The sequence below is a fragment of the Solanum verrucosum genome, unplaced genomic scaffold (genome assembly GCF_900185275.1).
Source record: "Solanum verrucosum unplaced genomic scaffold, falcon-dt-bn FXZP01000545.1, whole genome shotgun sequence".
In the NCBI taxonomy this organism is placed as follows: Eukaryota; Viridiplantae; Streptophyta; class Magnoliopsida; order Solanales; family Solanaceae; genus Solanum; species Solanum verrucosum.
The window spans coordinates 40,287-63,701 of record NW_026020593.1 but is presented as its reverse complement, the minus strand read 5'-3'; the positions used below and the strand labels follow the sequence as shown (position 1 = coordinate 63,701).

Genomic DNA, 23,415 nt, shown 5'->3' with positions numbered 1-23,415 from the left:
CTATTCTCAAGTTTCTCTGACAATGATTTAGTCTTTTCCATTGGAGATTATGACTCAGGGATTTCTATCTTGCAGGAATTCTTCTCTTGGCTTGTGCCAGTGTGAACATGATGCGTGGAAGAATTTACAGAAAGGGCCATGGAACTCTGTCATGTCCCCTTATGAGGATAGAATTCTTGATGTGAAGCTTGTTGGTGGTCTTTCTGGTTCTGTTACTGTAACTATTGAAGAAGGTTGGGCAGATGCATTGTTATGCTTGGGACTTTAGGGATCTGTGGAATCTGTTTCCTTCTGTTTCTTGTCTACGGCTTAGTTACCTCCTTTTTACAATGTGCAGATTTACAAAGATGGCGTCTGCTGTTTCTTGCATTTGGTATAATGCTGCTGCTCGTGGCACCTATTGTAAGTAGTTGGGTTCCATTTTACTACAGCAGTTCAATGGCTATTGGAGTTTGTCTTGTCATCATTGTCCTTCTATTCCAGGTAAAGTTATTCATCTTTAGCTGTGGAATGGTTTTTCTGCTGTCATCATTTTTATGTATGTATCAAAATAGTTTAGGTCTTTTTCCTATTTATATTATGTGTACAGGGAGGCTTGTGTGGGATAACCGTCTTATTTGCTTCAATTTATTACTTTTACCCGTTCGTGTAAGGGTCTAGAGCTGTTTCTGTGTATATGTTGGCCCTTATGGCCCTATAGCTCAACTTTTAGCTGCTCGGTTAATACCAATGCCTTTGCCAAGCCTAAAAAACTTACTAGACCTATGGCTCATGCCAAATAATGAGAAATGTGATCCTTATTTATTGGTATAAGTGGCTAACCAACATTATCCAATTTTTCAGAAAACTGTGTTTAATTTTATGGGTTTTTCAATTGATGTGGTTATATCTCTCATCTTTCTTTTCTTTACATTCTTTCGTAGAGTTAAATACTTCTATTCCAATTGAAACCTTAAATAACCTTTTTGGAAGAAAGATTGAAACTGATAACATTACCATTTTTAAAAAAAAGATTGAAACTGATGTAGATAGAAAGCTGCTAATCTCTCCAAGGTTTTTAGTTTTGTGAAATCTAGTGTGATCTCAAAATTACAAGGAAATTGTGCAGAAGGGTCTATTGGAGAAGTTGTGTAATGAAAACTCGCTGGCTCTTATTTGATCCAAAAAGCAAAAACAAACTCACTGGCTCTTATAGGTTTCAAGGTTACACAAAAGGGGAAGCCTTGGCTTCACTTTTGCAGAACTAACAAAAACCTCTTTTTTCGTATGTGGAAAAGAACATTAGTAGAGGAGAGCTGTTACTTTTTTCAAAAACAAAATATTAGTAGAGGAGAGTTACTGTAGAAATGTCAACATTAGGATCTGCCAGAAAGAAACCTTAAGTGGGTTAAATTTGCGGCATTGTTCGCTTTGGTAAGTTAATGAACTTTATTCAGTCATAAGTCAGTGAAATCTAAAACTTTCTCAAAAAAAAAAAAAAAGTCAGTGAAATCTAAAAGCTAGTTTTTGTTTTTCCTTTTTTGCTTGTAGTTCATATTCTTCATGTACTAGTTCAGGTCCTTCATAACATGTACCTTTGTGGGCATAGGCCTACTAGAATTTTCCTTAACCTTGTGATACATATGAATTGTCCTTGTACTGTCTTGTTGTGGTTAAGGAGATTGATGAACTTTTTGGTGTTGGTCTATTTTTATTCCTTTTTTAAAAATACACCATGGGGGATGTCAGGTGTCATCTTTTTTTTTTCCTTAATGGAAAAGGGTAACAGTATATTCATCATCATTAAGGAAATGTTAGAAACTGTATTTACAGTTCCCCTAAACAAACAATCTACTAGAGATTCCATAATATCTACTAGAGATTCAGCATCCTCTACAAGGTTCTCTTTACATCAGAAATAAAAAGACATTACGCTGTTCATCTAAGTCTTTGTGTAGAGATATTCTTGTCTTCAAATCACCTTGCATTTCTCTCTTTCGATACAGTCCACCATATATTGATTTCCACCACTTCTTGGCTTTCACTACCTTCCATTTTGTTCCAGCATTTCAGCATATCCATAGTAGATTCTGTCAGTCATGCTCAAACAAAGTTGCTATAAATGTCCTGTCACTTTACAATGTAAAATTTTTGTTGTCTTCTACGCTCTCCTGGCACAAGAAGTATCTTGAGCTTAGTTGTATTTTCCTTTTTTGTTTGTTTGTTTCTTTGTTTGTAGATTCTCATGAGTATAATTGAACTGTGATAGATGCCATCTATCTCTAGGAAGGATGGATTGTTTGATGCTTTTGAATTCTGTTTTCCAGTTAGTAAAATCAAGAAACCTGTCAACAATTCTTGAGGAACTGAGTCTATTATATCTGCTCATCCATGTATAAGATCCCCAAATTAAGGAGGATCTACCATCTCTAAGTAATTTATAATCTATGAGAAATCAGACATGGATTCAGAGATTCGGCCGCCACTTGCTTTTCTGTTGAGAAACTGGTTATGTTGAAGTCTCCACACACAACCCTCAACCCTCAACCTTTTCCATAGTCCTTAGTAAATCTTGCTGCCCATTAACTACCTACTTATCAATTGAGTTGAACCTTTTGAGCCCATAAACTACCAACTTATCAATTCGAGCCCATCACAGATGGTTCTTGGGTTCTGTCTCTTCCTCTGTTTCCAGTCAGCCACCGCAATTCTCATCTCCTTCATGATTTTCTGGTTCCGTAAATGAAATGGTTGCCCTAAAATTCTGGAAAACAAATTTTATTAGTCAGAATTCATCGGACGTTGGTTTCCACCAATTTAATTCCCAGGTGCTTCGCTGCCATCTCGATTCACCAACCAAATATGTTCCACCATCTTCCTCATCGTAATCTCAAATAGAAATTTGAAACCATCCATGTCATTCATCTGAACAGCATTAGCATCTTTCTGTGTGCTGCAAATCCATCTAGACACTTCATTATGAGTTGGAGTTTCATAGTCGCCAATGAATCTTCCAACTATGCATCTACTCAGGAGATCTAATTTTGAAGGGTAGGTAGCTTCTTTGACTCTGATGGGGTTCTCAGTTGACTGCATCATCTGTAAGTCATTGATCTTCCATTTTCTTTTAGCCAGCACCTCAATATTAGTTCCTTCAACACTCTGCTTTTCACTTGTAATAGGTGTTCTCTCACATGTAATAAATGTTCTTTTAGTAGTGACGCCTTCCTTTTTGTTGCTACATCCTTCCAACCCGCATTTAGTGTATTTTCTGGCATAATAGTTACTGACCTTATATGTTTCTGTACTGCGACCACACTCAAATAACGGTCATAGTGATTGAACTTCTGAGAGCAAAAAGACTTGCAAGGTTTGGTCCATGTTTCTCTCTTTTGAGGACATTACCTTGGTTCTTTGACACTCTTCGCATTGACTGGCATATCCATAGGAGAATCTTCCTGCTGATTGTCGTCCTTGGTATTAAGTTCTTGCTACGCTCAACCCACTCAAACCTTATCTCCGAATCAGTGCTACACTCAGTTAGATCATATGATTTTCTCCCGAAATGAAATACATTCTGTTCTCCATACTAAGTACTTTCAACCATAGTTTTCCGTCAATCACTAGTGAAATTGGTGGAAAACACATCCCCAATGTGAGATCTTTGCCAGAGTAGACTGGATGTACTCATCTATAAAAAGATTTAACATCAGTTACCATAAAAATAAGATGCCATCTAATTTTCCAATTGTAAACATCCCCCATCCCCCCCTCCGCCACACACACACACGGAACCAGCAAATGAGAGCCATATTAGATGACAATCGACTTCCATTTTTGTTTGATGCAGCCCCATACGATTGTTGATAAGTTAGAAAAGAAAAGGACTGCAAGAGGATACAAATATATGCATAAACACTTATTAGGAATAACACCTGACAAGAACTAGGATGATATAAACAAAAAGATTGCATGGAATATGATAACCATTTATGTAGGGATTAGACTTCAATATGTAAATTTTAGGCAGTTTAAGAGAGAAACCTGGAACATTGAGCTACAAGATCTTGCAAAGAGCTGTATGTTTGTATCACCTGGATTTATCAGATTGACATTGGAAAGAAAATTAACTAGCTTATTCAAGTTTCGTCAATCGCGGTCCATTCAGGAGACGGTCCCGTGGTGTATGTTATTTGCGGATGACATAGTACTGATTGATGAGACGCGGGACAGAGTTAATGCGCGGTTGGAGGTGTGGAGACAAACGCTGGAGTCCAAAGGGTTTAGGTTGAGTAGGACCAAAACAGAATATTTGGGGTGCAAATTTAGCGATGGGTTGGATGAGACAGACGTGGAAGTGAGACTTGCCGCACAAGTCATTCCTAAGAAGGAAAGTTTTAGGTATCTTGGGGCTGTAATCCAAGGGAGTGGCGACATCGACGACGATGTCACACATCGCGTTGGGGCTGCTTGGATGAAATGGAGGCTTGCCTCTGGAGTATTGTGTGATAAGAAAATTTCACCGAAACTTAAAGGTAAGCTCTACAGAGTGGTAGTTAGACCGGCCTTGTTGTATGGAGCGGAGTGTTGGCCAGTTAAGAACGCACATGTTCATAAAATGCATGTTGCGGAGATGAGGATGTTGAGATGGATGTGTGGACACACTAGGAGCGACAAGATTAGGAATGAGGTTATCCGGGAGAAGGTGGGAGTGGCCTCGGTGGTGGACAAGCTGAGGGAAGCGAGACTGAGATGGTTTGGACATGTGAAGAGACGGAGCGCAGACGCCCCAGTGAGGATGTGCGAGGTAATGGTGGTAGAGGGTACGCGGAGGGGTAGAGGTAGGCCCAAGAAGTATTGGGAAGAGGTGATTAGACAAGACTTGGCTATGCTTCATATTACCGAGGACATGACTCTAGATAGGAAGGAGTGGAGATCGCGTATTAAGGTTGAAGGTTAGTAGGGCTAGCGTGTGTCTTCCCTTGAGAGGGTTTGGGTTGTTAGCGTTTGGAGTAGTCCTTACCTTATGCTGTTTACTGCGTTTCACTCCCTGTATCTTTCTTGATGTCTTTGTCTCATTTGTTGATTATGCGCTATCTTTTGTATTGGCTGTTTTGTTTTATATATATCTCTCCTGTCACTTTGAGATGTGGTTCTTGAGCTGAGGGTCTCCTGGAAACAGCCTCTCTACCTTCACGAGGTAGTGGCAAGGTCTGCGTACTATTTACCCTCCCCAGACCCCACCTAGTGGGATTTCACTGGGTTGTTGTTGTTGTTGTTGTTATTCAAGTTTCGTCAATACAAAACAAGCCTTTCTGACTGAGTTTCTCTTAAGAGTTCCCTCATAACATCTGGTATGTTACATTTGCTTCATTTTACAGGGGATGAAGTTGCTGCCAACTGGAAGGAAAAATATATTCTACCTGACTATCTATGGATCAGTGGTTAGATATTTAGTCCAAATAATTCATTTTCAGCAGTGATAAATTTGCTTGTGCTGATGGTTTGTTAGTTATCTTCAATCTGAATCTTATTTCAGCTTGGAGCAGGATCAGTTTTGGTGCATCAATTCTCTATGCTGATAAATTCCATCGTCTCAAACTTTGGGCTAAGTGAAGAGTTCCACAATCCTGTATGTTCTCTCTTTGCAATAAATAGGATGTTCATTTAACAGTTTACCCATGTGTTAATCCTAGACTGTTTCCTTTCTTATCTCGTCTTGTTACTCTGTGGCTTATCGTCATTGTGGCTGAATCGTTTTAGCTTTGCTTTAATGTTTTTCTGATCCTAAGCCTCTAAAGTCCTTGGCAATTTACGTTTTGCCTACTATTAAGTCTCACTGCCGTTCATTTGTGTTTGAACACCTACAGGTTTATGCTTTGTATTAATCGTTGAACATCTTAATGGACACATGATTGGGAACTTGAGTTAGTCCTAATATACAAGTATCATGTGAAGACAGCTAGGAGTACCATAGTCTGTGTAAAGGCATATTTCTATACATATTGCTAAAGACTGCTTGACCTCTTTGTTCATAATGTTGTAAAACCTCAAATGGTTCATAAGTAGATTGATCTATTAAGCCTTTTTAGAGTAAATTGGCTAAATTAAACTGAATTTTGTGGAGGGAGGGTTGAGGACACCTGACCCAATATTTACAGTATGATAATTAACGTTTGGAAGTGACGCTTAGTAAAATTTTGAGTGCAATTTTTTTGTTGGTAATTCTGATATTTGAAGTTGAAACTATTACGAGGAAAGAGCAACAGTGGACATAGTTGAAGTAAGTATAATTTTATTTTTGGATAGTAATTATGTTATTGCTTGTTTCAAGGCCAAAATTGGTCAAACTAATTATTGAAGTCAAATTGTGCCTCGTATTATGGGACGGAGGTAGTATATTCAGTTTGCCGATTCAGATTGATAAATTAACCTGCCAAATGATGCCTTAAAAACTGGGTGTGGTTGCCGTACCCATATTGGATGAGTGATAATTAAAAAAAAAAGGTGTTACTTTGCAATTATTTGTCAAAAATAAACTAGTATTGGATACCTCCATACACTCATATCTGATAGATATCCGAAAACTAGTTCATGTATCATCAATGAACAGAGAATGAAACAGGGTGTTCAATTTCATTTATGAATTCTGCCTTACTCCTTACACTAAACAAAATCTCTTGCACACACGTATAATAAGGAAGACCTTGCTGGCCTAGTCTTTTACTTGATCAGGAAAGAGAGATTCTGGAATCTCTTGATTTCACTGCTATGCATCTTTCAGACATATTTTTCTTACTCCAAGAGCAAAAAGAACATCATATAATCGCTAACTACCAAAAACATAGGAGTAGTAGCACTTACTAAAGCTAAATGTTTGATCCCTCTGGACACGTAAAAGCTAAAAACAGTCTACTAGATAAGCCAAGTAAAGCAATGTCAGATGCTGATGAAATAGTATTCTCTTCTTTTTAGAGAAGTCAATTCCTTATTCAATCTCCCCCTGATGAGTACTTCTATTTACGGTATTGGAGTTCAGTTTCATATGTTGACTTTCTTCCCATAAACCGTATTCATTTTGGAAAAGAAAGTTGACTCTATTCTTGCTCATAAAACTTTCTTGGGCCCTTGCAACTTGATGTGTACTGCAAGATTTTTGTATGGGAGTATCTTCCATAAAGAAACCAGTTTGATGTTAATTTCCTATGAGTCTTTTGATATGTTTCATTTATGCATTTGAATATGTGACTTGCACCAAAAAAGATCATGGATGTGTATCTTAGTGGATTTCATCTTGATTTCAGGTCGCTGTATTTATTCTTGTCGGAATCATCCTTGCTGGAGCTGGTCTAGGATATTGGTTGGTGCGGAAATTTGTTATATCAGATGATGGTAATGTGGATGTTGGTGTTGCGCAATTTGTTAAATGGGCCATACGCATCATTGGCATTACCTTCATCTTCCAGGTTTTGAGAACTTCTTTTGTTCAGTTACTTCGATGTTGATATGATGGCATTTTATGTGCACATATATGTTCTTCCTATGCTCAGTTGTTGGGTTCTAGCAGAAATCACAATTATCTTTTCAGTCTTCAGTTAATTAGAAATTTAATAGTGAAACTTTGATTAAGAATAAAATAGAGAAACAAAGTAAGAGAAAGAATACAATTATTCTGCAATGACTATTGTTAGAGTGGGTAAAAGTCCCACATTGGTTGGGGAATGGACGGGTGGTCTCCTTATATGGACTTGGGTAAGTCCTCATCCCTTTGAGCTAGCTTTTGAAGTGTGAGTTAGGCCTAAGACCTAATTTAACATGTTACAGAGCCAGGTCCATCCCCGTTTGGACTCGTGGTCCACGCTCCAGCTGGCGTGAAGGGGGTGTTAGAGTGGATAAAAGTCCCACATTGGTAGGGGAATGGATTGGTTGCCTCCTTATATGGACTTGGGCAATCCTCCCCTCATGAGCTAGCTTTTGGGGTTGAGTTAGGCCCAGGTGCCATTTCTTCATAGCTATGTTAAGGACCATTTCGGAGTGTGGTGACCTTTAATGAAAATTCTGCAATAGCTATGGAGCTCTCTTCTCTCTCATGTAAAACCCTAACCCTACATACACTTGGATTTTCGCCTTAGGCAGTCTCTGGTGCAACCTTCTTCTTCAACAACCCCATTAGCCCCACATCCTTCGAATCCTAAAGCCAACCCCATACCCAATATGAACTACTCCAATCTCTTGAAACCTCAAACAATGAAGAACGCCATGCAGAACCGTACCATTGCCATTCTAGTTACGATGCTACATGGAGAACCGTATATTGGATGGACTAAAGCGGAAGTTGAAAGAATTGTCATCATTGAAAATCTCCAACACGCTATTGGCAAATTTTCATATGGATGGCTTGAGCTGGAGGAATTGAGATCGACTATTCCAACACAATATAGTATGAAGGGAGACTGTTAGATTGGTTCCTTCCGTAATCAACATGTTTTGATTAGGTTATCTCTTAAGGAGGATTTTATCAACCCAACATTGAAGGTTGGTTATTATATAAATCCAATGATGGTAGTTCATACCAAATGAGGCCACTTATTTATGATTTAAGATTTTAGATTGAGGAAGAAACATCTCCCTTTGGCCCTATTAGTTTGGGCCTTAAACTTGGTAAGCATGTGATGCACCTACTTGCTTTCTTAACTTTGGCCTTGTATTCTTAGGCAGTGTTATCAAAGGCGAAATGCGCAAAAAAGCTCTAAGGTCCGTGGGGGCTTTAAGCGCTAAGAGAAATAAAGCGTGGACTTTAATGAAAAAAGGTGCAAAGGGAGAAAAGAATATAAATATATATGTTTAGTCCGAGACTAATAATTATAAACATGAATGACAAATATATGACCAAAGAAATTGAAAAAAATTTATGATCAAGTGAAATATCAATTAGTTAGTTTCACTTCTTCATAAGAGGCTCATTGGCAAGGAAACGTTTGCCTTAGAACCTTGATGACGACACTGAAGCGCACATGAAGCGAGGCGAAGCGCTCAACACATTTTAAGCCTCGCTTCAGGGCTTAAGCGCGCTTTTGATAACACTGTTCTTAAGTAGGTGACACACCTACTTGTACTACTTTATCTTCGTCTTTATCATTTAATATAGTTTTTCGGGAATACAATCATTCAGGGTAGGCATGGGGAGTAGGGTCAGGGCGTGGGATATTGCTCTAGTAGCACTTATTTTGATCGTATGGAGAAAGATTTAGGAGAACCTTGATGGAATAGAGAAGGATTTTGCATACTTGAGGATAGCATCTTATCCCTTGTTCTCTTTTGCTGCTGCACCCATAAGTTTCCTTTAGGTATAGAAGAATTAATGTCATTCTTAGAAAATCATATACATTGTGAAGTTCTCTACTTTTTGGTTTACTCCTTATATACAAGTATATGTTTTGTGTCCATTGTTAATAAAGTATTATTACTTGATTAAAGAAATAAGGAACTGAAAACCATTGTTGAAGATCAAGAACTCTCTTTTACGTCATCTATACTTTTGGGGTTGGGAAGACTTTCTAGAAGCTCAATGCTAGACAATGTAATTTTGGCATCATCTTGGTGTGCTATCTATAAAATGATTTTTATGGTTTATATAATAGAAAAATAACTAGGAAGGGATGAAGTATCTGTGAAAATTCTGATGTGCCATGTATATTTTTGCACTATGATGTAGTCAAATTAATCTAATACACATGCGGACACATGCTTGACGCTGTTATTAACATAAGATATAGTGCACTTAATTTTGTCTTTTTCTTTGCTAGAGCACACTTGATTCTCCTTTAGCGATCTTGGTGCTCAGTTCTTGGTGGCTTATTTGCTTTGCTGTAACTTCTGTGCAGCGGCATGCGTCAAGGTAATTTCTTGTCTTAAGTTCTCCTTTGAATTGTTTCTTCATGGTCATTCTCTGTTATGCAGTATAATTGGCCTCAATTCTTTCGTCCTTTTTTGATAAATAAATAATCTGTCTTTAATCTACACACCAATGACAACATCATGTACAACATTTAACTTTCAAAAATCTGTACAACTATGTTTACACCAAAATACACATGACTGAAAGATATCCTTTGGCTCTTTTCTATCCTTTGAAAATTCTTTGTTCTTCATCCCCCTAACAAGTGTGTATAGTGGAATTACAGTGAGGCCTCTCTATAACAACCTCGTTTGTCCAGATCTTATTTTGAATGTTATTGTATACGCCTATAACACCATTAGCATTTAAATTTTATTTGGTTGTTATAGACAAAACTTAACCAAAAAATTATATTTAATAATATTCATGTTATAAAAGTTTAAAGAATATTTAATTTAAAGGTATGTACCCCATATGGCATGAATGATAACGAAAAATGGCAGAATTTGCCCAAGGAATGTAAGGTGATTTTTTGGTAGTTCCTTTGCTTGAGCGTTTTTTTTTTTGTTTTTTTGAAACTGGTAATGTTGTATTCCTCAGCATTAAGGTATGCTGGAGACCTCCAAAAAGGAAGTAACAAGCTAGAACAAGAGACTAATTACAGTAATCCTAAAAGATCTACTAATTGTTCAGCATTTTCTATACAATGTTCTTTACACCAAAAGTAGAAAGTTGTTATGCAGCTCTCTTTGATTTTCTGAATGTTGTTGAATCTATCTGCAAAGTTTCTTCCATTCCTCTCCCTCCAGATAGTCCACCAGATACAGTGTGGGATTATTCTCCACCACTTCTTCTGTGTCTTGCTTCCCCCTCTCCTAATCCAGCAACTTAACAAGTTTGCTGTGTGCTCTGGCATTGACCATTTTGTCTCTGTTAAACTGAGGAACATAGTCCAAAGTTGAGATGTGACTTTACAATGGAGGAACAGATGATTATTTGTCTCTCTAGCGTCACTACATAACATGCATCTGGACACAATTGGCAATCCCTTTTTCTGCAGGATCTCATGAGTGAGGCAAGCTTTACTGATTACTAACCAAGCAAAGCACTTGACCTTAGTAGGAGCCATTCTTTTCCATACATGCTTCCAAGGACCTATTTTGTTCTCAGGCATCCGGAATACCTCTTTCCTATAAATTCTACCTACAGAGAACTTGCCATCCTTATCATGTTTCCATCTAAAAGTGTCATCCTCTACAGTAGTGCCTTTGAAACCATCAATCATCTGCAATAGCTCCACAAACCTGCATACTTCCCAGTCATTAAGATGCCTCCTGAAGAAGAAGTTCCATCCCTGTGGGGACCAGCTATCAGCCACTGCAACCTCAAGGTTAGTGCATATATTGGCCAGATCAGGGAAAACTTGCATTAAAACTTCTTGTCCAATCCATAGGTCCTTCCAAAATAGTATTTTGTTCCCAGCCACCTCATAATATGAATTCTTTACTAGTCTACGCCAAAGATTAGACAAGACTTGGCTATGCTTCACATTACCGAGGACATGACTCTAGATAGGAAGGAGTGGAGGTCGCGTATTAAGGTTGAAGGTTAGTAGGGTTAGCGTGTGTCTTCCCTTGAGAGGGTTTGGGTTGTTAGCGTTTGGAGTAGTCCTAACCTTATGCTGTTTACTGCGTTTCACTCCCAATATCTTTCTTGATGTTATTGTCTCATTTGTTGATTATACGCTATCTTTTGTATTGGCTGTTTTGTTTTATATATATCTCTCCTGTCACTTAGATTTGATGTTCTTGAGCTGAGGGTCTCCTGGAAACAGCCTCTCTACCTCCACGAGGTAGTGGCAAGGTCTGCGTACTATTTACCCTCCCCAGACCCCACCTAGTGGGATTTCACTGGGTTGTTGTTGTTGTTGTTGTTGTCTACGCCAAAGATTCCTTATAGATCTCCATACCGATGTTTCATAGGTGGTTGATACTGCATTGGTACACCATTGCTCTGTCTGGCCATACTTATTCAGGATTACCTCCTTCCATAGAGCATGTTCATTTCCATTTAATCTCCATAATCATTTCATGAGCAAGCAATCATTCTGCAGTTTCAGATTCCTTACTCCTAAACCACCAGCCTCCTTGCGTAATTGTGCAGTCTGCCATTCTACCAAATGATACCCCTTTCCCTCCTTGTTCCCAAACCAAATAAAACTTCTTCTTAATCGGTCCAACTTCTTGACTACACTTATTGAAATAGGGAATAGGGACATCACATATGTGGGAAGCGAGTCCAAAACTGCATTTATCAAAGAGAGACTGCCTCCAAGAGACAAGTATTGTGTCTTCCAGTTTGCCAACTTCTTGTCCGTCTTTTCCAAAATCCTATCCCAGATAATCAATTCTTTGTGTTTGTTGCCTAATGGCATGCCTAGATAGACTGTTGGTAATTTGTCTACCTTACACCCCAAGGTACCAGCTAGTTCCTCCATCTGCACCACTTCTTTAATAGGAAAGAGGTTACTTTTCCTCCAGTTAACGCTTAAACCAGAAATGGCTTCAAAAACAATTAGTATCATCCTGATATAGCAAATTTGTTCAGCTATAGCCTCACAAAATATCACAGTATCATCTGCATACAACAGATGACATACTTCCATATCTACTCCTGCTCCGCTGCTAACCTTGAATCCCTTTATCCACCTGTTGCTAATTGCAATCCTCATCATACTGTTGAAACCCTCCATGGCAATGATGAATAGGAAAGGGGAGAGAGGGTCACCTTGTCCAAGACCCCTCTCTGACGGAAAAAAACCCACAGGTTCTCCATTTACAAGTATGGAGAACCTAACAGTTTTAATACAAAAGCCAATCCATTTCAACCACCTTTCACTGAATCCCATCTGTCTGAGAATGTTTAGCAAAAAATCCCAGTTCACGTGATCATAAGCCTTCTCTATATCTAGCTTGCACATAATGCCTGGCACCTCCCCTCTCAATCTAGTATCCACACATTCATTGGCTATAAGAGCAGCGTCCATAATCTGTCTTCCTTTAATAAACGCCATCTGATGAGTGTTCACCAATTTATTTACTACCCTTTTCAACCTTTCTGTCAGCACTTTGGCAATGATTTTTACAGACCCCACTGATGAGACTGATAGGTCTATAATCCCTTAATGCAGCAGCTCCAATTTTCTTGGGAATGAGAGCCACATAAGTCGCATTGAAACTTCTTTCAAAGACCTGGTGAGAATGAAAGCATTGAAACTTCTTTCAAAGACCTGGTGAGAATGAAAATGTTGCAAAGTGTTCATGATATCTTCCTTCAGGACCTCCCAAAAACACTGGTAGAAACACATAGGGTATCCATCCGGGCCAGGTGCCTTGTCACTGGCACAGAGCTTGATACTGTTAAGAACTTCCTCCTCTTCAAATTGCCTTCGCAACCGTTCTTGTTCCTCATTGGTAATTCCTGGAGCCTCATGGAGGTTAAAGTCAGGTCTCCAATTTTCCGGTTCCTTGTATAGGTTTTGATAGAAGTTCTGAATGTTCTCTTTTATCACTGCAGGATCAGTAATTGTTTCACCCTCCACTTCTAGAGAGTCAATAGCATTGAAACTCTTGTGTGCTGTGGCAATCCTGTGGAAATATTTAGTGTTCTTATCTCCACTTTTTAACCATTGAACTCTGGACCTTTGCCTCCAAGCTATCTCCTCATTTCTAGCCAGCTTCTCAAAGTCCAAAAATAATTGGACTTTTGGGCCAGTTCGTCCTCAGTGAGCAGCCTCTGATCTTGATTGTTCTCTAGCATTGAGATTTCATTCAAGATTTCCTCCTTTTTCCTCCAACTGACATTCCTTTCCCTGTTCCACTCCTTCAGTTTGTCTTTTAAAAGCTTCAGTTTAGTGGCTAAAATGGAAGCAGGGGTGCCACTGACCTGAAACGAAGCCCACCAAACTCGCACCTTATCTTTAAAACCCTCCGCACCTAACCACCACTGCTCAAATTTGAAATAGGACTTCTTAATTTTCCAATCCCCACAAACAAGCATGATAGGTCTATGATCAGATCCAACATTGGGAAGAAGATTGTGTTTGATCTGAAGGAAAAGCTCCTCCCATTGGGAACAAAACAAACATCTATCAATTGTAGAAGCACTCATATGATTTTCTCCCCTCCTCCAGGTGTAAGATCCTCCAAATAAAGGAGGGTCAAACAATTCCATCTCATTAATCCATTTAAAAAATTCAGCCATTGCACCTGTGATTCTATGTCCATTTGTCCTCTCAGTTGGGTATCTAGTAACATTAAAATCCCCACATACTACCCAAGGCCCATCACACTGACTTCTAATAGCAGATAATTCCAGCCAAAGATTCCTCCTTTCGATTCTTCCACACTCAGCGTAAACCGCACTCAGATACCAGGTGAGGTCTTGGTTAATGCCGACAAATTTACATGTAATCATTTGGTCACCACTGTCAACCAATTCACCCAACCAATTCCTTTTATCCCATAACACTGCTATCCCCCCACAACTTCCTATAGCCTCCATATGTATCTCCCCCATCCATCTGTTAAAGCAAAGTTGTTCAACTAAATTAGAGTTTCCCCATCTAGCTTAGTTTCTTGAATTACATGAATATCTCCCCCCCACTGTTGTAAAAGTTCCTTACAAGACATCTCTTGTTCTCCCTATTAAGACCCCTGACATTTCATGAAAGAATTTTTATTTTCATTGATAACTTAAGGAGTAGTTTCTCCCCCTGCTCCTAGACTCTCCGTCTTTGAAGTTCATGTCAAAGACCAGATTTCTAACCTCTTTAGGCACCAAGTCTTTGTTTTTTATTGATTTGTCGCCCTTGTGTTGTTGTTGCTCCTTACCCCTCTTCTCGTCCACCTTCATGAATAAACGAAAAGCAATTTTTTCACAACCTGTGAAAGCTGCTCCGAATCGCTGACTGAGTTTAATAACATTGGAGTGAACCCAAAGCGTTGCCTTGTCCTCTATGTAGCCCTCCCCCTGTAATTCTTCGATGTTAAGTGCTGTTGGGTCACTGTAAACAGTTAGATGCCCACTGTTGCACCCCCCCCAAACTTATCTCCTCCGGGGTCTAAAGGTCAAAAATCATCCCTTCCAATTTTGTCATTGTCCTGTTGCATGTTGATATTCAGAAGTTCGCTGGACTCTGGTGGCAAAATAAAAGCCTCTTCCCTGTCTACTGAGGTGGTGGTCATTCGCATGGCCTCTTCTACATTATCTCCAAAGGGAGAAAGAGCTTTCAAGGAGTAATCCTTCCCGAGTTCTACATTAATGAAATAAGTAAAAGGTTTCACAAAATGTTTTTGATAAGTCTTAAAAGACTGAATCCTTTGAGCTGAACGCCCAACAAGATTTAATGAGATATTTGGCCCAGCAGAAATAAAGATATGACCCAACGGCTCCTTAGAATTAAATGAGCCATCAGAAGGGGTCCCACTAGTCACATCAATCCTTATCTCCTTTTCTCGTTAATGCTTGATGTAATATCCCTTTCAGACCCCTGGGTTATCATATGAATAGTCTCTTTCTCCTTCATGGGCTGTGGCAGACTGCCACACTCTTACCCAGAGACATCCCTGACATCTCGATTATTGTTCTCATCCACCCCACTCCTTTAGTACCTCGCCGGTGATTCACACCAAACCGGCAACGAGAAGGTATAATCTCCATCATCTACTTCGATTGTGGAAGGGATCTGCTCTCTGGGTCCTTTAACTCGAATTCTTGCTCATCTAAGATGATTTTTGAGTTTAGTTTCCTCCTCGTTTTTCAATCCAACCGCCACATTTTTCCCCAATCTCCTTCATCACTTTTTCCGACCATAAGTGCAATGGAAGCCCTAAAACCCTAATCCAAAACCAGTCGAAAGTTTTGTGATCTGGAAAAGCACCTGCTTTTGGAGACCACCATTCTAACAAAAGTCTGCTTCCTTGTCTTCTCCAATCCCCCAACAGGATATGCTGAGCAGCTTTTCTGGATTGGAATTCAAACAAAAATTGGACTCCATTCATATCATAGACCTGAAGATTTTGAGCCCCTTTCCACATCTGTTGAGCCCATTTTCTCACGTCATTCCGAGTGGGTATCTGGACATAGTCAGTAAAGCATCCGACCAGGCATCTGTTGAGAAAATCATTCCCCTCTATTTTTGAGGCTGCTTTTAGGGTCACTTGCTCCATGTCTATTTCAGACTCTCTGAGTCCATTTACTTTTATGCAAGGCTTCTTTGAAGCATCCCTAGTAGTATTTATTGCACCTTGTACTCCTGTATCTCTATTAATGAAGTTTTCAATCATAGTCACAAGACCACTCCAACCTTCATCAAGTTTGTTTTCTGGCATGATGATGACTGCTCTTGTTTGGCATTAACCGTAATAATTGAAATGAATCTGCCATATTTGTTGAACTTTAAAGAGCAGTAAATGTTGGTAGAGATAACTCTACTCCTCTAAGATTTAAAGCTTCTTCCCTTTATGGCAGTAGCTTCTTTCAACCTTGTGCATAACCAAAAAAGAGCTCCTTTGCTCAACACCATCCTCCTCATCTGGCTTTTCGAACTTTCCACCCAGTCATACCAAGTCTCCGAGCAAGATTTGGACTCAGTTAGATCATAGGACTTGCCCCCTAATCTGAAATAGATTCGATTATCCATCAATGAAAAAAGACAGAGAAAAAAAGAAGGTAAAGAGGAGCTCCGGTCCTTTACTTGAGCGTTTAACAAGTCTCCATGGTGATTCCTTAAGCAAAAACCATATGAACTTCTACCAGGATAGCCCCTGCTGGCCCAATCTGTGTTGCACTTGTTGCTTCCGACCTCTGGCAAAGTCCGTTGTATCGTTTTATAGTACAGTGTTGGTTTGTAGGTCTCCAGGTATTTTATCATATCTAGCCATCCAGTTATGTGACAAGGTTCTGTTAAACCATATCAACGATCACCTTTGAGAATCCAAATTGCACTTTGGTGATAAACAACCAAGATAATCTATCATATGCCTTTGTCATATCAAGCTTTATCACTACATTAGGTGTTTTGGTCCTCTTTCTTATGTCCCTTGCTCGTAAGTTATAACACATGCTCTACAATGCTTCTTCCTTTAACAAAACCTGCTTGATTTGGTGATATAATACCAGGTAATAGATTCACCAATCATCATGCAACACCCTGAATAAGATCTTATTGCTAAAGTTGTTCAGGCTTATTGATCTTACATCTGAAAAGATGTTTATCTTCTCCTTCTTAGGTAATAAAACCAGGATAGTGTATATGATGGACTTGGGAATATCCTGTCCAACAAAGAAAGCCCTCACTATATTGATCATCTTCTTTTAAAGTTTCTCAACCTGTTTGATAGAGCTTCCCTGTTAAGCCATCAGGACCACTACAACTTTCTCCACTCAGCTCAAAAACTGCCATTTTAATCTCATCTTTTGTTGTTAATTCAGTTAACTTTATGTGCTTCTCTTCATCAATCAAATTAGTAATGTGTTTGAGTAGGTTAAAATCTTCTGACATATGCTGCTCAGTTAATTGTTTCTGAAAGAAACTAATAGCCTCATCTGCTATCTCCTTGATGTCTGTCTGTCCCCTTCTGCATTGAATATCTGTGAGTCTTAGCTTCTTTCTTCTACCATTCACATAAGCATGGAAAACTTTGTGTTCCTTTCACCATCTTGAAGCCACTTTAAACACCTGCGTTTCCAGTGTTTTTCCTCCAAATGTAGATATCTTTGCTGAGTTTTGCTTGCACTTTATATAAACTTTTCCTTTTTGGAGGACTTGGATCTTCTTCAAATTGCCCTTGAAATATAATTCATCAAGTGTCTTTACTCCACTTCAGTAGAGCTCTTTTCACCTTTTTCAATTTATGTTGAAAAACAATGAAGGGATTGCCACAAAACTCAGCATTCCAGTTCTCTTGAATCAAAGCTTTAAAAGTCTCATGTTTTGTGCAGAAATTCAAGAACCTGAATGGCTTGATATCTTTTCTTCTGTTTGTGAAAATTCTAACTCTAGAGGGGAATGATCTCAGGATTGGGAATAAGTAAGGAAGTTTTTGATAACATATAATCTCCTTCTGTAGTTCTGTACTTTGTTGCCCCGTGCTCCTTCTGTAGTTCTGTACTTTGTGGTCCCGTGTCTTTGAGTTGTACCTCTTTAACATTTTGTACCAAGTCAGAGACCTTGTCTGTCAATTGTGTCTCAGTTTTGTCACATCCTTTGGAGTTGCTCTATTTTCTGTTTGTTTACCAACAGCTCTGAATGGGCCGTTTTCTTGTTATTATCTTGTTTTTCCTTCTCCTTGCTTTCTACTGATTGATCTATTACTTTTATTGCTTCCACTTGATCATTTATCCCTTCTGTATTGATCACCAACTCCACAGTGTCCACTTTATTGTGATGTTTCTTTCCTTTGTTTGTTAGTCTTTCACATTGTGTATTTCCTGTATATCTGTATTCTTATCAACTTGCTGCTTTTCATTGTCTATCTTTCCTGATGTCTCTTTTTGTTCCTGAGTAGGCTGTTGTGCTGCTTACTAGCCAGGTGGAACTCCCTGTTTTTGCTTGCCAAAAGATGCTTCCACCTGTATATCCCATGTTTTTATCTTATCATTTGATATTTAGTGTAACGGCCTTTGTCTGAATCTGTTTCCTTTTACTTTTCCTAAATGTGGTAAGCGAGAATATTAAGCCAATCTCCTTGCTATAGATAGAATCCTTTTGTCTGCCTAACCTCCAATCACTTCCATTTTAAGGGGTCTTCTTTTTCTTTTCTTTCTCTTCTCTCAAATCACGTAAAATATGATGCTAGAACTGTTTCTTGGTTTGAAACGTGTAGTGCTCTTTGTTCACACATCTGTACGTTGCATGCAGGGATTTGTCATATTCTGGAATCGGAGATGTTTGGGCAAAGAGTAGTAAGCAGATAAACATGAATAGAAAACGTGCTGAGTTCTTTAGCAAATCTAGAAAGTTTGGTTCGGTTGGAGTTCCATACAGTAGCCCGAGCTCATCTGCATGGTCTGATTCTCCTGTCAAAGGTATTAGCTCTACTTTATATTTATTAGGGTACCACATTTATACTTGTCCAACTTACAATGGATGCTAAAGGTTCATGTGTGTGATTGACTGGAAGTTAAATGTCTTAATCCAATAGATAAGCAAGATATAAATACAATACATTATGTGCCAACTTAGGAAAGAAAATAAAGAAGGCTTGCTACAAATCTGCTACCCAATTATGGCTACATTACTAAGAATGATGTCTATATACATTTTGTAATACTCCCCCTCAAGTTGAAGTATAGATATTAATCACACCTAACTTGCTACAAAGGTAATTAACTCGAGTCTCACTCATCGCCTTTGTGAGCAAATCAACTAGTTGCTCTCCTTTCTTCACATTGTCGGTGGAAATCAAGTTTTCTTGAATCTTACTGTTTAGAATAGGAATAGGAACAAGAATAATATATACAATCCTACTTAGAATAGGAATAGAAATAAAAATAGTATACAAAAATCTACTTAGAAAAAGGATTGTATTGTAGTGTCTGGAAAAGGAGTCTAGTGTAGTGTCTATAAATAGAGTCTTAATGTAATAATGTAGATACACATTCAATAATATGTTTCCTCGATATTTCTCACATGGTATCAGAGCCTCTTCGATCTTGGTAAAGAATCAAAGAGCTTCCGCTACCGGCGGGCGTCTATTCCTCATTGCCACCCGTCTGACCAATGTTTATGTTAGCGAAAGTTGGGTCACCGTGTATCTATCTGGTGACTATTGTCTCATATTTAATTTCCGTAGCCGATAGCACTATGCATCTTTTCAGTGACTACTTTCTCATATTTAATTTGCATAGTAATGTGCATTTTTTCGGAGCACTTTTTCACATCTGATTTGTGTAGCACCGTGCATTTTTCCAGTAACTACTTTCTCATATCTTATTTGTGTAGCACCGTGCCATCTTTCTAGTGACTGCTTTTTCATATTCGATTTGTGTAGTACCGTGCCATTTTTTCGGTGACTACTTTCTAATTTATGTAGGGTTGTGCCATCATTTCGATCTTACACATAATTTCTCCTTTTCAGTAGGTCGTATCGTCAATTTGACCCTACCCATATAATTTCTATTTTTCAGTAGGGTCATGCAATCATTCTAACCCTACTCATATAATTTCTATTTTTCAGTAGGGTCATGCAATCATTCTAACCCTACTCATATAATTGTATTTCTCAAATTGTGACCACTTTCAACCATCAAATTTAATAAGCCAACGCATGAGCATGTTTCAGTTGGTTTTTCGATGACTTTCTTGTTTAACATCGACTCATCTATTGATTCCAAGACGATCCAATTATTTTAGACCAGATTTTGAGCACTTTCTGGTGATTGCTGCAGTGTGAAGAAGTCTATATGGAGCAACAACCATCTAATTTTGTTGCTCAAGGGAAGTTTCGTAGCCTTGTATGTCGATTACGTAAATGGTCTGAAACAGGTTTCTCAAGCTTGGTTTGGGAAGTTCAACACCGGGAATTTATCACTCTATGTTTGGTAGACATTATGCATCAAAATTCAGTATTTCATGAGAAGACTAAGCACATTGAGATTGACTGTCAATTTTGTGAAGTCGAGTGATCAACTTGCAAATATCTCACTAAGCCCCTCATCGATCCTCGTATTAATTACATTTGTAACAAGCTAGATACATATAACTTGTATGCACCAGCTTGAGGGAGAGTTTAGAATAGGAATATGAACAAGAATAATATATACAATCCTACTTAGAATAGGAATACCAATAGAAATAGTATATAGAAATCTACTTAGAAAAGGATTGTATTGTAGTGTCCTAGTTGGAAAAGGAGTCTAGTGTAGTGGCTATAAATAGGGTTTCAATGTAATAATGTAGCAATTTTTTGGGAAGCGAAAAGCGAAAAAAAGTGATGAGGGCTCGCTGTGAAGCGAGAAGCAAAGCACACACTTTTTTCAATTAAAGCGGTATCTAGTATAAAAATAAAAAAAAATTAAATAACTAAATAGAGGTAACATATTCTTAGATTAAAAAGTAAATAGATAGTCAATAATCCTCACAAGTCATAACATATAAAACAAATACATAACCAAATCACAAAGGATCAAACTCCTATTCTTCATTGTGACATTGAATAAGAAATACAACTTACTACAAGCAAAAATAGAAGAGTAACTCAGTAACAGAACAGCAAAAAAATATAGAGACAGTACAGAGCAGGAGCCAGCAAAACAAAAAAAAAGAAAAAAACAGAGCATAGCATTATAAACAGCGCAGCAGTAACTCTGTCACAGAACAACAAAAAAACAAAGGAAAAAAAGTACAGAGACAAAACATAGCAGCAGCCAGCAAAACAAAAAAAGAAAAACAGTGCAGCAGTCAACCAAAGAGAAGAAAAGAAGAAGAGGAAAAAAGAAGAGCAGCAGTCGACCAAAGAGAAGAAGAGAAAAAAACAGAGCAATAGTCGACCAAAGAGAAGAAGAGATGAAGAGAAGAGAAGAAGAGAACTAACCTGTAGAGTGTCGCAGCAAGTCGACCAAGGAGGAAAAATAATTGGAAAGATGTTGCCCGAGTATACTTACATAAATTTTAAAAAATACCTTACAGAATTTTTTTAACCTTAACTAGCGCTTATCTCATTTAAGCGAGCTTTTTGTCGCCTTTGCTTTAAGCGCGCTTCTCGCTTTGCCTACTGAAGCTTTCGCTTTTTCAGTAGCGCCTCGCTTCAGAGCATAAAAGTGCAGTGCTTGCGCCTTGCTTCGCGCTTTAAGCACGCTTTTTGTTGCTTTTCACAACACTAATGTAGATACACATTCAATAATATTTTTCTTCAATATTTCTCACACTTACAAATAAAATGACAGTTAGCCTCAATATGTTTAGTTCTTTTATGATACACTAGATTTGAGGCAATATGATGATCCTTGCTTAGTACACTAGCAACCAGAGCTTTGCTGGTATATGGTGCTTCAAACTAGAAGTGAAGAAAGTTTTAATTAGCAACCACGTCGAAAACAGGCAAAAATCGAGCCTGAACCATGAATGATCCTTACCTTGGACATCGTAGAAACCCCCCTTGGAGAGCTTATGGGTGAGTTATGTGAAAAAAATGATGAGAAATCAGCTTTAGAGCATGTTTTAAGCTTTCATAAACTTTATGCCTGCTTAAATCCACGGATTGGCAATTGGCCGTAAAACATCTACAGGCGTGAAACTTGTTGTGGATCCCACCATGGATTGTAAAAATTTTCCGATTCTGCAAATTCAGCTTCTTCGATCTTTTCTACGGTCAAATACACGGTTGTAGAACGACTTCTATGTCCGTAAAACCTCTCGTAGATGGCCGTATCCTTGGAAAAATCTCACTGTTTGCAAGGTGCTTCAATGTAGTGAAGATGTAATATATGGTCGAACACTTAGGTTTAAATTTAGGCCTTAAAGCCTTGCACTCCACCAATCTATGAACCAGAAAAGACCACATACAATCTTGAAACCCATTGTGGGTTGGCTCACATACTTAAGCTTCAATATTGCATGCAAATCTTGTTCAACTATATGAAGTACCTTTATACACTTAATAGTCTTAACCTTATGAGCTTCAAATACTCCTTCACACTTTCAAGTTATAGACTTTAATCGACGTTTCTTAATCACTTAGATATGCATTCAGATTCAGATGCTTAATCTTAGTACAAACAAATGGGGCCTAAGTGTGTTTGGAAACGATTGTGTAATTAACTTAGGGACTACATGTGTTATTAATTATGCACCATGATAATTATACAATAACGTAATTACAAAGACATTTTTGTTTGCCATAATGTAATTACAATATGATTCCCGATGTCATATTTTACTGCACAAGTGTTTTTTTATTTTCAACTTAGAACCCCCAAAATGGGGGAAATTATAAAAAATTTCAAAGTTATATACAAAAAACTGGACCGACATCTGAACAGAACAAAAAGCAAAGAAAAAAGTCCACAACTATAAAAAACTGGACCCAAAAACCCCACTAGTTACTTAGGACAGATTAGGAAAGGAGCAAAAAGTTCATGACCTCTCCGTCTTCCTCTTCCTAGCTAGCAGATCCATGGCATTCCTTGAGCAAAATCTTGGGTTATCCATGGTAGCGTTGAGCCTTTTTCACATCATCGGAGCTGAGGACAGCTTACATGTTTTATTTCCATAGCTGAAAGAAAGGAAAAACAGTGACATCAGAGATGCCAAACCGGTGAGATATGGAGTTCTCTTTGGATCTTTGTACTCTTTTAGACCCACAGCTGTTCACTAATCATCAATCTTCTCTGGTTCTGACTTGTCAAGAGCTCAAATCAGAAACAGATCTGGTATGAAGACTAGGACAAATCTGTAGAGCCAACAGGTGCACAAGTGTAATTACATAATTGATTTATTTTGTATTTTAGTCAATGATTAACTTTCAGAAGTTAAA

At 38.3% G+C, this 23,415-nt stretch overlaps 1 protein-coding gene and 1 long non-coding RNA gene across 4 annotated transcripts in view; one reads left to right on the top strand and one right to left on the bottom strand.

Moving 5' to 3' along the window:
• LOC125811282 (uncharacterized) overlaps nucleotides 1–23,415 on the top strand; it is a 31,166-nt gene that overhangs the window by 5,125 nt on the left and 2,626 nt on the right. The window contains exons 3-11 of one of the 3 annotated variants that reach the window (XR_007441909.1): nucleotides 76–233; nucleotides 338–483; nucleotides 5,361–5,423; nucleotides 5,519–5,611; nucleotides 7,284–7,445; nucleotides 9,786–9,877; nucleotides 18,801–18,967; nucleotides 23,045–23,196; nucleotides 23,289–23,346. Coding sequence is in view for 2 of the 3 variants with exons in the window: in XM_049490786.1 (XP_049346743.1) it covers nucleotides 76–233; nucleotides 338–483; nucleotides 5,361–5,423; nucleotides 5,519–5,611; nucleotides 7,284–7,445; nucleotides 9,786–9,877; nucleotides 18,801–18,967; nucleotides 23,045–23,154 (991 nt within the window). In the remaining variant the exon portion in view is untranslated. Of the gene's footprint in view, nucleotides 1–75; nucleotides 234–337; nucleotides 484–5,360; nucleotides 5,424–5,518; nucleotides 5,612–7,283; nucleotides 7,446–9,785; nucleotides 9,878–18,800; nucleotides 18,968–23,044; nucleotides 23,348–23,415 lie in introns of those variants that run through there. The other 2 variants (XM_049490786.1, XM_049490785.1) reach the window with 2 other exon arrangements.
• LOC125811283 (uncharacterized) lies at nucleotides 13,017–13,258 on the bottom strand. Its single transcript, XR_007441910.1, has 2 exons — nucleotides 13,167–13,258; nucleotides 13,017–13,128 (listed from the first exon to the last, which is right to left on the bottom strand). It is a non-coding gene; the product is annotated as an uncharacterized LOC125811283 (long non-coding RNA).